Consider the following 13,943-nt stretch of genomic DNA (forward strand, 5'->3'; position numbering starts at 1 on the left):
ACAGACGGGCCCCGCCTACTCTGGCCTGCTGGGACTCCGCCCCCTCCCCCAGCAATATGTCAGCCACGTTGAACGGGCTCCTGCCGCTGGGGACAGGCTGTGCGTCTGGGCTTTCCACCCGGCTCTGAGAACCGGGCTTACACGCTGACCAGCACACCTTGGCTTCGGACCCTCCGAGTTCTGATCGGCTGGGTTAAGGCTGCATTCTCTTGTGCCACCCCACACCTACACGTCCGTGGGGAACGACCTCCATTGGAGAGCAAACCGTGTACTTCTACCCCGCGGTGCTCTGGCTTTGACCTAGTTTTCCCAGGACGCGCAGGCTCACGGCCGCTGCGGGGCCCCTGCGGCCACCTGGCGGGCCGCCCACCGGCCCCGCCCCCCCGGGCACGCCCAGCCTTACCTGCACGTATACCGCTCCTTGCCCTTCCTGAGGATGGGGTCTGACAGCGTGGGGGGTGGGGACCGGAAGTTGAAGGGGTGGTGGGGGAGGGGCTGCAGGGAGCTGCCCGCTTCCGCCTTTATGGCCGCGAAGCTCTCCAGCTTGTCTGTCATGGTCTCGATGGCTGACATCTGTCGGCAGGTGAGAGGGAGAGACGGGGGACCCCCTGAGCTGCTACCTCTCCTGAGCAGTGTGGACGCCTCTCCCGGCGACCGAGCACATCCGCAGCTGGGCCAGGACAAGAGGCTTGTGCGGGCCCTCAGGCTGTGGGTAGAACGGGCCGTCTCCGGGCCTCTTGGCCACTGTGGCCAGCCCTGCCGCTCGTCCTTCCCTGGGAGCCCCGTTTCAGCCCAGGGCCCAGGCCGTGGGAGCCTCTCTGCCCGACAGGGGCACACGGTGGGGCAGGCTCCTGCCTTGCAATGACACCTCGCCTTACCTGGGACCCCCACCCCCCACCCCGCCCCGTTGGCCTCATCCCTGGCCGGCACTCCTGGGGGCCTAGCTTGGTTTAAAGACAGAATCATGTCTGATTTCTCTCTCCTCTCTTTTCCTTTAATTTTTTTTTTGAGTCGTGAAAAATCAAGAAATCTACCTGCATTTCAGGTTAACAGGGACCAGGGGCCTGGGCAGCACCACCTAGTGGCAGCGGGCCATGATTGCAGGCAAAGTTCTAAGAAGGAATCTGACAGCCCAAGGCTGGACGCCCTGAGTGTTCAAAAGGATGATGCCCAGGTGACCCAGCACAGACATGGTGACCTGGATAAGAGGGGCCACCTCTCCAGGCCTTGGAGATGCCAAGGGCTTGCCTGGGGGAGGAGGACGCGGCACTGGCCGTTTCCGCCTGGTGGGGAGAGTTCTGATCAGGGTCCCAGACTGTGCCTGTCCCCGAGGGCTCAGGGTTTGGGGACAGGAGAGGGGAGGGGGCCGCTGGGGCTGCATGGACACACGATGCCACCAGCCGTGGGCTGCCTTCCCTGTCCCTGCTGACAGCTTGCCCCTCGGCTGCTGCCCGGCTTCTCGCTGGCCCCTCCACCGCCTGGACGATGGGACCCCAGGCGCACAGACTGCTGCCCAGCTGGCTTTGCACCTCAGTTTTAGCTGCAGCCTTGAAAGGCTCTGGAGCTCTCTGCACACAGACTCCCTGGCAACTCCAGAGGTGGTGTGGGGCCGCGGTCAGGCAGGACCACCTCGTCCTGTACCCCAGGGGCTGCACACACCTGAGTCGGGCGTCAGAAAGGCCCTGGCAAAGTCCTGCACTTGGCCACTGCGGGCTGATGTCTTTATACAGCGGTGACCCTGTCCTTTGCAGAGGCCATCAGTTATCGTGCCCGAGTGACTGCCGGACCTCAGACCATTTAATTAGGTGACTCCCTAGGCTTCCTCCTCCCCTCCCCTGCACTCTGGCCCAGGGGCAGGCAGCAGGGGGGGGGGGGGTGGCTCGGCTCAGGGGGGAGCGGCAGGAGGGACAATGGGCAGCCGGCCCCCTGCCAGGCCTCTCTTCCTCAGGCCTGGGTGGGTCTTGCTGAGGCCGCCCAAAGGTCCGGCCTGCCGGGCCTGCTCCCCCGATCAGATATTCCGGGCCGCTAGAGCTCCCGCACAAACACAAACACAGGATGCGCCTGGCTGGCTTGTCGGCTTTTTCCAGCCCGACCCGAGGAAAATCAGGGGAAGTTATTAAGCAAACCCCATGGCCCCGACGAAACAATGGGAGGTGCTAAGTTTAGCTGTGAACCCAGGCGGGGGGCAGGTTTCACCGACTGAGGGTGTTTGTCCAAGGTGGGAAACGCAGAGAGAGAGAACAATGCCCGGCCTGGGGTCTGGTTCAGGCCGTCTCACTGTTCAGGTACCAGGACGCCCAAGTGAGGTGGGGGCGGCCCCCAGGGGTGAGGACAGGTGGACAAACTCTCCCCTCTGCTGCGCATCCCCCACATCTCTGCACCCACCCCCTGGGAGGACGCAGCCGGAGTGGGGGATGGGAGTGCCTGCAGGCGGGCTGTGTGGCCACGACCTGGCTTGGGGATTCACATTCCCAGACCCCTGACCCTGGTCTTCCCTCATAAACATCCTGGGTCTGTCACCTTATGTTCCAAATTCTTGGACCCACCGTCTCCAAGCTGTTGCCCACGGCCTTGCGGGCTCACTGCCCCTCCTAGAGCCTGAACCGTAGGTGGGTGAGTGCCCTCATGCTCTGGGGTCTTTGGCCGCCTCCGAGAGACCCACGGGGCTGCCCTGCAGAGCACCACTCTCCTTCCTCACTTGTCTTGGACCTTGTCATCCTTCCGGGCTCATGGGAACCCATGGTGGCAATCCCCTGGCCGTCTGACGGACAGGGGAGCTGAGGCACACCTTGGGTGTGGGAGCCTGCCCCCTGCAGAGCCCTGTCTGTCTGGGCAGCCCGGCTGCAGGGCCCCAGGACGGGGGTTCTGAGCCCAGCCCTCTTGCCTGGCCCCAGGATGGGGGGTCCCGAGCCCTGCCTGCCCACCTGGCCCCAGGATGGGGGGTCCCGAGGCCTGCCCACTCACCTGGCCCCAGGATGGGGGGTCCCGAGGCCTGCCTGCCCACCGGGCCCCAGGATGGGGGGTCCCGAGCCCTGCCTGCCCACCTGGCCCCAGGATGGGGGGTCCTGAGCCCTGCCTGCCCACCTGGCCCCAGGATGGGGGGTCCCGAGGCCTGCCCTCTTGCCTGGCCCCAGGATGGGGGGTCCCGAGCCCTGCCTGCCCACCAGGCCCCAGGATGGGGGGTCCTGAGCCCTGCCCTCTTGCCTGGCCCCAGGATGGGGGGTCCCGAGGCCTGCCTGCCCACCTGGCCCCAGGATGGGGGGTCCTGAGCCCTGCCCTCTTGCCTGGCCCCAGGATGGGGGGTCCCGAGGCCTGCCTGCCCACCTGGCCCCAGGATGGGGGGTCCTGAGCCCTGCCCTCTTGCCTGGCCCCAGGATGGGGGGTCCCGAGGCCTGCCTGCCCACCTGGCCCCAGGATGGGGGGTCCTGAGGCCTGCCTGCCCACCTGGCCCCAGGATGGGGGGTCCTGAGCCCTGCCCTCTTGCCTGGCCCCAGGATGGGGGGTCCCGAGGCCTGCCTGCCCACCTGGCCCCAGGATGGGGGGTCCTGAGGCCTGCCCACTCACCTGGCCCCAGGATGGGGGGTCCCGAGCCCTGCCCTCTTGCCTGGCCCCAGGATGGGGGGTCCCGAGGCCTGCCTGCCCACCTGGCCCCAGGATGGGGGGTCCCGAGCCCTGCCTGCCCACCAGGCCCCAGGATGGGGGGTCCTGAGGCCTGCCTGCCCACCTGGCCCCAGGATGGGGGGTCCTGAGCCCTGCCCTCTTGCCTGGCCCCAGGATGGGGGGTCCCGAGGCCTGCCTGCCCACCTGGCCCCAGGATGGGGGGTCCTGAGGCCTGCCTGCCCACCTGGCCCCAGGATGGGGGGTCCTGAGCCCTGCCCTCTTGCCTGGCCCCAGGATGGGGGGTCCCGAGGCCTGCCTGCCCACCTGGCCCCAGGATGGGGGGTCCCGAGCCCTGCCTGCCCACCAGGCCCCAGGATGGGGGGTCCTGAGGCCTGCCTGCCCACCTGGCCCCAGGATGGGGGGTCCCGAGCCCTGCCCTCTTGCCTGGCCCCAGGATGGGGGGTCCCGAGGCCTGCCTGCCCACCTGGCCCCAGGATGGGGGGTCCCGAGCCCTGCCTGCCCACCTAGCCCCAGGATGGGGGGTCCCGAGCCCTGCCTGCCCACCTGGCCCCAGGATGGGGGGGTCCCGAGCCCTGCCCTCTTGCCTGGCCCCAGGATGGGGGGTCCCGAGCCCTGCCTGCCCACCTGGCCCCAGGATGGGGGTCCCGAGCTCTGCCTGCCCACCTGGCCCCAGGATGGGGGGTCCTGAGGCCTGCCTGCCCACCTGGCCCCAGGATGGGGGTCCCGAGCTCTGCCTGCCCACCTGGCCCCAGGATGGGGGGTCCTGAGGCCTGCCTGCCCACCTGGCCCCAGGATGGGGGGTCCCGAGCCCTGCCTGCCCACCTGGCCCCAGGATGGGGGGGTCCCGAGCCCTGCCCTCTTGCCTGGCCCCAGGATGGGGGGTCCCGAGGCCTGCCTGCCCACCTGGCCCCAGGATGGGGGGTCCTGAGCCCTGCCCTCTTGCCTGGCCCCAGGATGGGGGGTCCCGAGGCCTGCCTGCCCACCTGGCCCCAGGATGGGGGGTCCTGAGGCCTGCCTGCCCACCTGGCCCCAGGATGGGGGGTCCTGAGCCCTGCCCTCTTGCCTGGCCCCAGGATGGGGGGTCCCGAGGCCTGCCTGCCCACCTGGCCCCAGGATGGGGGGTCCTGAGGCCTGCCCACTCACCTGGCCCCAGGATGGGGGGTCCCGAGCCCTGCCCTCTTGCCTGGCCCCAGGATGGGGGGTCCCGAGGCCTGCCTGCCCACCTGGCCCCAGGATGGGGGGTCCCGAGCCCTGCCTGCCCACCAGGCCCCAGGATGGGGGGTCCTGAGGCCTGCCTGCCCACCTGGCCCCAGGATGGGGGGTCCTGAGCCCTGCCCTCTTGCCTGGCCCCAGGATGGGGGGTCCCGAGGCCTGCCTGCCCACCTGGCCCCAGGATGGGGGGTCCTGAGGCCTGCCTGCCCACCTGGCCCCAGGATGGGGGGTCCTGAGCCCTGCCCTCTTGCCTGGCCCCAGGATGGGGGGTCCCGAGGCCTGCCTGCCCACCTGGCCCCAGGATGGGGGGTCCTGAGGCCTGCCTGCCCACCTGGCCCCAGGATGGGGGGGTCCCGAGCCCTGCCCTCTTGCCTGGCCCCAGGATGGGGGGTCCCGAGCCCTGCCTGCCCACCTGGCCCCAGGATGGGGGTCCCGAGCTCTGCCTGCCCACCTGGCCCCAGGATGGGGGGTCCTGAGGCCTGCCTGCCCACCTGGCCCCAGGATGGGGGTCCCGAGCTCTGCCTGCCCACCTGGCCCCAGGATGGGGGGTCCTGAGGCCTGCCTGCCCACCTGGCCCCAGGATGGGGGGTCCCGAGCCCTGCCTGCCCACCTGGCCCCAGGATGGGGGGGTCCCGAGCCCTGCCCTCTTGCCTGGCCCCAGGATGGGGGGTCCCGAGGCCTGCCTGCCCACCTGGCCCCAGGATGGGGGGTCCTGAGCCCTGCCCTCTTGCCTGGCCCCAGGATGGGGGGTCCCGAGGCCTGCCTGCCCACCTGGCCCCAGGATGGGGGGTCCTGAGGCCTGCCTGCCCACCTGGCCCCAGGATGGGGGGTCCTGAGCCCTGCCCTCTTGCCTGGCCCCAGGATGGGGGGTCCCGAGGCCTGCCTGCCCACCTGGCCCCAGGATGGGGGGTCCTGAGGCCTGCCCACTCACCTGGCCCCAGGATGGGGGGTCCCGAGCCCTGCCCTCTTGCCTGGCCCCAGGATGGGGGGTCCCGAGGCCTGCCTGCCCACCTGGCCCCAGGATGGGGGGGTCCCGAGCCCTGCCCTCTTGCCTGGCCCCAGGATGGGGGGTCCCGAGCCCTGCCTGCCCACCTGGCCCCAGGATGGGGGGTCCTGAGCCCTGCCCTCTTGCCTGGCCCCAGGATGGGGGGTCCCGAGGCCTGCCTGCCCACCGGGCCTCAGGATGGGGGGTCCTGAGCCCTGCCCTCTTGCCTGGCCCCAGGATGGGGGGTCCCGAGGCCTGCCTGCCCACCGGGCCCCAGGATGGGGGGTCCCGAGCCCTGCCCTCTTGCCTGGCCCCAGGATGGGGGGTCCCGAGCCCTGCCTGCCCACCTGGCCCCAGGATGGGGGGTCCCGAGGCCCGGCAGCCCTGGGTCTTACCTGGGGGTGGAAGAGCAGAGGGGACGGCCGCAGGTACTTCTCCTTCAGGACTCCCACGGGGTCTGTCACCTTCCGCTTCTCTACCCTGCTGGACGGCAGGCAACACAGAGGGTTACGTACCCCACCGAGCCTCCGGGGGTGCACAGGGAGGGTGCCCATCCGTGCCCCCCCGCGACTACTCTGTGCACCTGACAGTGGGGGGTGTCGTGAAGGAGCCCACCTGCCCACCTGCCCGAACGCTTGCTGTACCTCCCCCGCTGCTCCCCACGCCCGGTTCCGCACCCCTGCAGGTCCACCAACCCCCCCCCAGCGTCCACCAACCACCCAGCGGCTGTCCCGGGGGGTCCTCAGGGCCTCCCATGGCTGCCACGTGGGGTCTACCGAAAAGCTCACAATGGCTGCCGGAGAGGACAATTCTAGAATATTCCCCAGATGCTGGTGACAACCCATCATAGGACAAGCAGAGGAAGTAGCCGGAGCCTCAGTCCCCTCGGGGCGGGGGGGGGGGGGGGGGTGGCTGGGTAGAGACTCACAGAGTGCCATCTGGGGAGACCTGACACTTCTCTGCACACAGACACGGCTGTTCTGAGCAAACCCTACACCAGCCACTCCTGTTTTGTCCACACCAGGGCCTTGCTCTGCTGCACAGCCGGGAGCCGGCTGGACGCCGACCAGAGCAGGATGTACAGAGGGCACAAGGAGAGGGGCGAGCCGCAGGGAGACAGCATGGCCACCCTGGGACTGTCCCAGGGGCCACCGGGAACCGCGCAGGCCCGCCGGCCTGGCCCAGGAGGGAGAGGGCGCGGGAGGGGGCGTGGAGGGCCTCCCCCCGGAGAGGCGGTGTTGGTCGTGTGGGAAGCTGGCCTGGAGGGCGTCTCGCTCTGTGGGGCCTACCCGAGGCCCTATTCAGAGCTGGGCGGTGTCGGACTCGGCCGTCGAGCGAGATGCTGTGGGGTTGGTGGATCGTCCCTGAAGCCAGGGGACCCCAGGGAGGAGGCTGGGCAGTCGTGTCAGGCCGGTTCCTGAGCATTCAAGGCCAGCTGAGCCCGGCTGACCGCACTGTCACGTGCGCCCAGCCCGGGGGATGGAGGATTGTGGGTCACGTGTTCAGGGTGAACAGGACCCGGGGGCCGGCCCGTGGGGGACGGTGCAGGGTTTTGCTGGAGTCACCCAGGAGAGGAGGGGGGCCCTGGCCCCCAGCCCCAGGGCCCGGCCTGTTTGTGGGCAGTCGCAGCCGCCCACACCTTGGCTTGGGGAGGGACCTCCAAACACCGCACGTTTGTCCTGATGGGCTTGGTCGTGGCAGGGAGGGATGTGGAGCCAGCCTGCCCTAGGGCATTTCGCTGGTGTCTGTGCCCGAACCTGGGGCCCAGGCAGCCCCTCCCTCGGCTGATGGACCCCAGGACTGACAGCCAGAGCCAGGGGTATGCTGGGTCTCAGAGGAGCCCCGATTGGACTTCCCCTTCTTGGCCTCACCCAGCTTCCGGTAAAAGGCCCGTGGCCCTAAACCAGGTGAGAGGGGGCAGAGGGGCGCAGCGGGGGCCTGAAGAGAGGGCGGGGAGGCCAGGGGCAGGGTGGGAAGAAGTTAACTGACAGCCCGCCGATTCCAGCCCTGTGGCCCGACGGGGAGGTCCCGTCTCTCAGCCTGCAATCACCCTGCCGTCCTCTGCACATCCCAGGGGCACTCAGGGCCGTGCCTACAGTCTGGAGAGCCTCACCGAACTGTCAGGCACCCTCTAGGCCTTTCGCCGGGCACGTTTGGCCCGGAAAGCTAAGGAGACGCATTTGGCAGGTGGAGAGTCACCCCCTCCTCTGCAAGCATCTGGTCAACTTTCTCAAACCGTCTGTGGATGGGGTGTTCCGCACCAAACACTTAAAGGGGCATTTTCCACGTTTCCTGTCGTGACGACGTCAGTCCTTGGCCGCACACACAGGCGGCCGGGGCCATGGGTGCTGAGTGCAGAGGGTGGGAGGCCGGGCCAGCCCGGGCTCGTGCTCTGACGTCATTCTCTCCCATGCGCACCTTCAGCAGATGTGGGCTCCTCACTCGCACACCGTCTCCAGGCCGCAGTGGCCCCTTGGGGAACTCAGGCGTCTGTGCCTTCAAGGCGGCCACATGCTCTGGTGCTCCCTGAACACCAGGTGTACACGCACATGTGTGTGTGTGCACGGGCTTGTCACACACGGGCACCGGCGGTATCGGCCTCAGCAGCCTGAGCCCCACAGCTGTGCCTGGCGCCTGCTTCCTGGACCCCCCGGCCCCCCTCCCAGGCCGCCCTCTCCTCGAGGCTCGGCCTGCCCAGCACCCGCAGGACACCGTGTGGTGGCGGCGGGACCCCTCCCACCTAACAAGCCCACCTGATCGGAGCCTGCCCAGAAATTGGGGAGGGGGTTCCCCAATTGAGGGGATGAAAGCCCTCACTGGGAGGGTTATCAGAGAGGTGGATGCTGGTATTTTGCGGACCCTCCAAAGCTGCTCCTTCCCCCTCCTCCTCCCCCTCCCCCCTCCCCCCCCCCACTCCCAGAGACCAGCGGCTCCTTCTCTGCTTTCTCCTGGGCCACCAGGAACCCCAGCTGTGGCTCCGGGGCGGGGTAGGGGCCACGAGGGCGGCCTCGGGACCGGGACTGGGAGCGGAGGAAAGAGCAAGGGTCTGGGTTTTGCAGGAGGCACAGCTGGTCCAGAGAAGGCGGCTGGAGACACAGCGGGGCCGGGTGGGGTCCGAGGGGAGGCCGGGGATCCCAGCGGCTGTCCGCGAGAGGGAGCCCCGAGCATCCGGGAGGCCCCGCCCAGACGCCCAGACGCCCAGCCGGGCGGTGGCGGCCCCTCTGGGAGAGCAGGTGAAGGCAGGGATGTTAATACCTGTAGATGGGGTCCATGAAAAAGGGCGATGGCTTGGCGTAGTGCAGGGAGGGCTGCTGGGGCAGCTGTGCCGGGCACGCCTTGGGCAGCCCCTCCCCGGCCCCCAGCTTGCGCTCCCCGTAGACGTGGTTCTTGCGGGGCTCCCGCCCCCCTCCGTTCTGGCTGGCTCGGACGCGGCTACCGATGCTCAGGTCCAGTGGCTGCTCCTCCCCGGACGCTGGCGCCGGGGGCGCCTTGGGCGCGGCCAGCACGGGCTTTGCCTCTTTTGGTTTGGTGGTGAGGTCGAAGGGGGACTCGGCGCTGGGGCCGCCCACCTTGAGGGCGTCCCGGGGCGACCTCGGCTCGGCCTTGACCAGCAAGTTGTGGGCGAGGGAGCGGTCCGCGAAGGGGCAGAGGGCCGGGGGGAAGTTGGGCAGAAACTGGAAGGGGAACACAGAGTGGTAGGGCAGCGAGCCCAGCTTCTTCTCCTGCATGCCCACGAAGCCGGGGCCAAAGTACTTCTCCGCGATGGAGGCGATGGCCTTGATGGAGTCGCCCGCGGCGCCCGAGGCGGCCAGCAGCTGCTCGTCGGGCGGCGGGAAAAAGGCGTGCTGGGAGTAGAAGACCGGCACCTCGCCCACGCTGTTCGGGGCGCCCGGGGGCGCCGCGCCGCCCCCGCACTCGGGCTTGCCCTCGGCCGCCTTGCTCTTGTCCTTGGCCTTGTCCCGGTCGCTGTCCACGTCGCTGTCCAGGTCTGAGCCCGTGCCCGTGGTCGTGTCCAGGTCCGTCCCGGTCGTGGTGTTGACGTCCTCGAAGTCGCTGCCGTCGGACAGGTCGCTGCCCCGCGTCTTGAGCTTCTCGGCGTATGAGTCCTCCAGGCGGCGCTCGAACTTGTCCTCGGGCCCCGCGGCGGCCGTGGCGCCCTGGCTGCTGTTGCCCACGGCGGAGACGAGGGGCAGGGCCGGGTTCCCCAGGGGGCTGGGGAGCTTGGCGTCCTGGGTGTGGTTCAGGGGGCTCTTGAGCAGCGGCGTGGGAGGTAGCAGGGGCGGCCGGGGGTACAGGGACGGGGGGAAGATGCCCGGGAAGCCCGGGGCCAGCGCGGGGAACGGGGGGGCCGCCGCGGAGAAGGGCAGGCCGCCCGGGTGCGGCCGGGACGGGAAGTACTCGTTGAAGCCCAGGCCGGCGTGGTTGAGGTTGGGGGGCGGCTTCGCCTTGTCCATCATGGGGCTGGGGGTGAGGGGCAGGCCCGGGGCGAAGATGCCGCCCGGCGGGTAATGGTTCTTGCCCTCGCAGAACCGCCGGTGCTTGTTGAGGGAGGAGGTAGTGCTGAACATCTGCCCGCAGTCCTTGCACTTGATCTGCGTGCGGCAGTCGGCGTGCATCCGCTTGTGGCGGCACAGGTTGGAGAACTGCGTGTAGGATTTGTGGCAGACCTCACCTAAAACATCAGCACAAAGCAAAGACAAACGATATGAAATTACGGGGAAACCCTGCGGCGGAGGGGGCGGGGCCCCGCGACCGGGAGCAGACTGCTTGTGTGCGCGAGCACACGTGTGTGCGTGCGTGTGCACGCGCGTGTGTCTGCGTGTGTGTTCGCACGAGTGCGTGTATCTGTGGGCCCGTGTGCACGAGCATCCATGAGTGTGCACACACACGTGTCTGCGTGCGTGTTTGCACTAGTGCGTGTATCTGTGGGCACGTGTGCACGAACGTCCATGAGTGTGCACGTGCGTGTTTGCATGAGTGCATGTATCTGTGGGCCTGTGTGCATGAGCATCCATGAGTGTGCACACACGTGTGTCTGCGTGTTTGCACAAGTGTGTATCTGTGGGCATGTGTGTCAATGAGTGTGCACGCGCGTGTCTGCGTGCGTGCTTGCTTGAGTGAGTGTATCTGTGGGCACATGTGCACGAGCGTCCATGAGTGTGCACACACGTGTGTTTGCACAAGTGCATGTATCTGTGTGTGCACGAGCGTGTGCGTGTGCATGTATGTATGTGCCTGCATGTGTGCACACGTATGTAAGCGTGTGTGGGCACCCTACCCTGGGGGCTGACCTGTGGTGACCGGCACACACTGGTGAGACCTGCCTGCACCTTCCCACTCGGTCAGGTCTCAGGCGCCTGCCTCAACCTTCCCGTGAGAAAGTGGGGTACATGTGCTGTTTGTGCACGTGAGTGTTTGTGATGTGGGGGCCAAGGTCTCCTGGAATCCCTGCCGGGGGGTAAACCCCGGTGTGCAGCCACCCAGGCACCTGTTTCAGTCCCCCCCGGGCCCCAGGGTTCCCACCTGCAGTCCACCTCAGTGGACTTCCCACACTGTCCACCTCAGTGACACTGTCCCCGCCACTAAGAGGAAACCCCACTTGCCAGATTAAGTCTCTTGCTCTCCGTCCGGGGAGAGGGGCCTCGGGGGGACCAGCCCACTCGGGGGATTCTTAGGGGGTCTGGGCGTGGGAGCACGTCCCCTGGTTGTGTGTAGTGACCGTCGGGGGATGGCTAGAAGGTGGGCACGGGAGGGAAGCCCAAGCCGGGCCGCGTGGAGACAGGCTGGTTCCGAGTTCGAGAGAGCGAGAGGTTGGGGTGAAGAAGCACCAGGCTCAGGCTGGGGGACACCGGCCTCTGCTCTCGGCCGGAGGGGGCGCTGCTGGCCAGAGCCGAACACCAGGACCCCCGGGCCCAGGCGACCCCGTCTCCCCATTTCCCCGATGGCTTGTGAGTCGAGTGTTGTCACGGAATCACCAGCTTTGCTTCCTTTCTTTCCTTGTTTTTCTAGCCAGAAAGGGAGGAGTGCATGTGCACACGTGTCTCTCTCTGCAGGACGATTTGCCCCCTGAACGCAGCCCCAGTGGAAACAGTGATTCCAGCCTGTCTCTTGTTCACACAAATCCTCGGCCGCCTGGTGTCCTGCTCCTGCCGCGGGGGCTCTGGCCCCGGATTATCGAGCACTTTCATCGCAGTATCTATTTATATTAAAGGCCCTGCCTTCCTGGCCTTCGGCGTGGCGGGACGTGTTCTAGGCTGAGGGGGGAAGAGCGCGGCCTCGTTGGATCAAATCTGCCCTTTTTGGGAGGCGGCTGATACAGAGGAGACAGTCTATAAATACACTCGGGTCGCCCACCCGGCCTCGGGGGAGCAAGGCCATTCCTCAGCTCGGGCTGCCCTTGCTGGCTGAACGAGTGACGTGTCACTGTGCCCCGGCCCGGCTCGCCGATGCCTCGTCACTGGCTGCTACGAACCCCAGATTGGGAACCGGCCTCGCGCACCCCCTCCCCCACCCACTGGGGCAGCTCCTGGCAGGGCCTCAGGGCCGGCCCCGCGCCCGGTCGTGGGGAGTCCGGGCCCCTCGGCTCCCACTGCTCTGCTCTCAGGGTGGAGGGTGTGGCAGGGACGCTGGGGCTACCGAGGACCCTCCTGGGGGCCCGAGATCCTCACGGGGCGGCTGGACCCGCACGCTGGCAGCTGGCTCAGAGCCGGTGCGGCCCGCGGTGGACGTGAGAGGGGCCCCCCGGCCCTGCCGGGGTGCAGAGTGGCCCTGGCCACCGCGTGTCTTTTGTTCGCAGGGTGTGTGCGCGAATGCGCTCCCACGCGACACTCACTCTAGGGAGGGGCCCTTTCCGGAAAGTGCCCACGGGAGGCTGACCGCCTGCGTGCCCGACACCGCCCTCCCAAACAGCCAGCACACGCTCCGCTCCGCGGGGCAGGAGGCACCCTGGGAGGCCACGCCGCCTCGGCCTGCGTGGTCAGCGGGGAAAGGGCTTGGGGGCGTCTGGGCAGATCCCACAGTTGCCGTGTGCATCCACGCAGGGGGTGCCCGGCAGGTGGACGCCGTCTGGGCACGCCCGTGACCGCGCTGCCGTGAGCCCGCGCCCCTCCAAGCAGCCCGTCCTTCCTGACCGGCGCGCGCTGTCTGCGCCCCTCCTCGCTCGTTTGCGGGTTCGCCTTTCCAAGCCCAACACGGCCTTTACCACGGGCCGAAGGAGGCTCCGCCGGGGTTTGGAGGACGGGCAAAGCCACACTTACGTGCCATTTCCCAAGCGTGTGCCACCCTATCTGAGGCACGTGTGTGTGCAGGCAAGCCGGTCGCAGGAGCTGCGGCCCCGGGGGCCCGGCCAGGCTGCCCCACGCCCTGCCCACCCACACAGGGAGTCTGTGCAGGCGGTGCGAACGGTGGCAGAGACCTATGGTCCCTGGAGCTTCTGTCACTAAATACGTTCCAGGGAGACTTCGCCGAGTTCTCCACGTGCCCGGAAAGGCGGTAGCTTTTGAACCTCTGCACGACTTCCTGCTCTTAAGCTCATTTAGAAACTCCGAGCTGCTATTCGATGCCCCACGGTGGGACTCCCTGGGACCCTCATCCACAGAATGCAGGACACATACCTGCAGTCACCAAGTCCCAGCCCCTGGCTCCCACTCATACCCGCTCGCCTCTTCCTGACCCCTCCCAGGGGGAACCACTGGTGCACCCCAGGGCGCACAGGTCTCCATCCAGGACCTGCAGGTGACTGGGGGGCTGAGCGGCCGAGGAAGGCTGGTGTCTGGGTCATCTCTAGCAGGGCAGCTGGAAGCTTGGGCTGGGGACAGCAGCAGGAGGAGGGCACAGCCCCAGCCACCTGACAAAGGCCTGACCGGCCGGTCAGCCCTGGGTGTCCCACACCAGAACAGCATCGCTGAGACGTCCCCCAGCTCCCAGTCCTCAAGCTCCCAGAGTTCCTCTTCCTCACACCGGTGTTGTGGGGTCTGAGAGGCTCCACCCCCCAGCCCAGGGTCAAGGGCCAGGCCTGGGCTAGAATCCAGGCTCTGCAGCGTGGCCCTGAGCACCTGCTCCCCTAATGTCTGCAAGCCTCAGTTTCCTTCTCTGCCACTAGGAGACAGTGTGGCCCCGAAGGGTG

General features: G+C 68.1%; 1 protein-coding gene across 5 annotated transcripts in view; it reads right to left on the bottom strand.

Annotated features, from left to right (window-relative positions):
- Nucleotides 1-13,943, bottom strand: part of PRDM16 (PR/SET domain 16) — a 315,844-nt gene that overhangs the window by 17,432 nt on the left and 284,469 nt on the right. For 3 of the 5 annotated variants that reach the window (XM_047869963.1, XM_047869967.1, XM_047869962.1), the window contains exons 9-11: nucleotides 9,074-10,490; nucleotides 6,214-6,301; nucleotides 404-573 (exon numbers count right to left, since the gene is read on the bottom strand). In XM_047869963.1, the coding sequence (XP_047725919.1) occupies nucleotides 404-573; nucleotides 6,214-6,301; nucleotides 9,074-10,490 (1,675 nt within the window). The remainder of the gene's footprint in view (nucleotides 1-403; nucleotides 574-6,213; nucleotides 6,302-9,073; nucleotides 10,491-13,943) is intronic. The other 2 variants (XM_047869965.1, XM_047869964.1) reach the window with 1 other exon arrangement.

This window comes from Prionailurus viverrinus, chromosome C1 (assembly GCF_022837055.1).
Source record: "Prionailurus viverrinus isolate Anna chromosome C1, UM_Priviv_1.0, whole genome shotgun sequence".
NCBI lineage: Eukaryota > Metazoa > Chordata > Mammalia > Carnivora > Felidae > Prionailurus > Prionailurus viverrinus.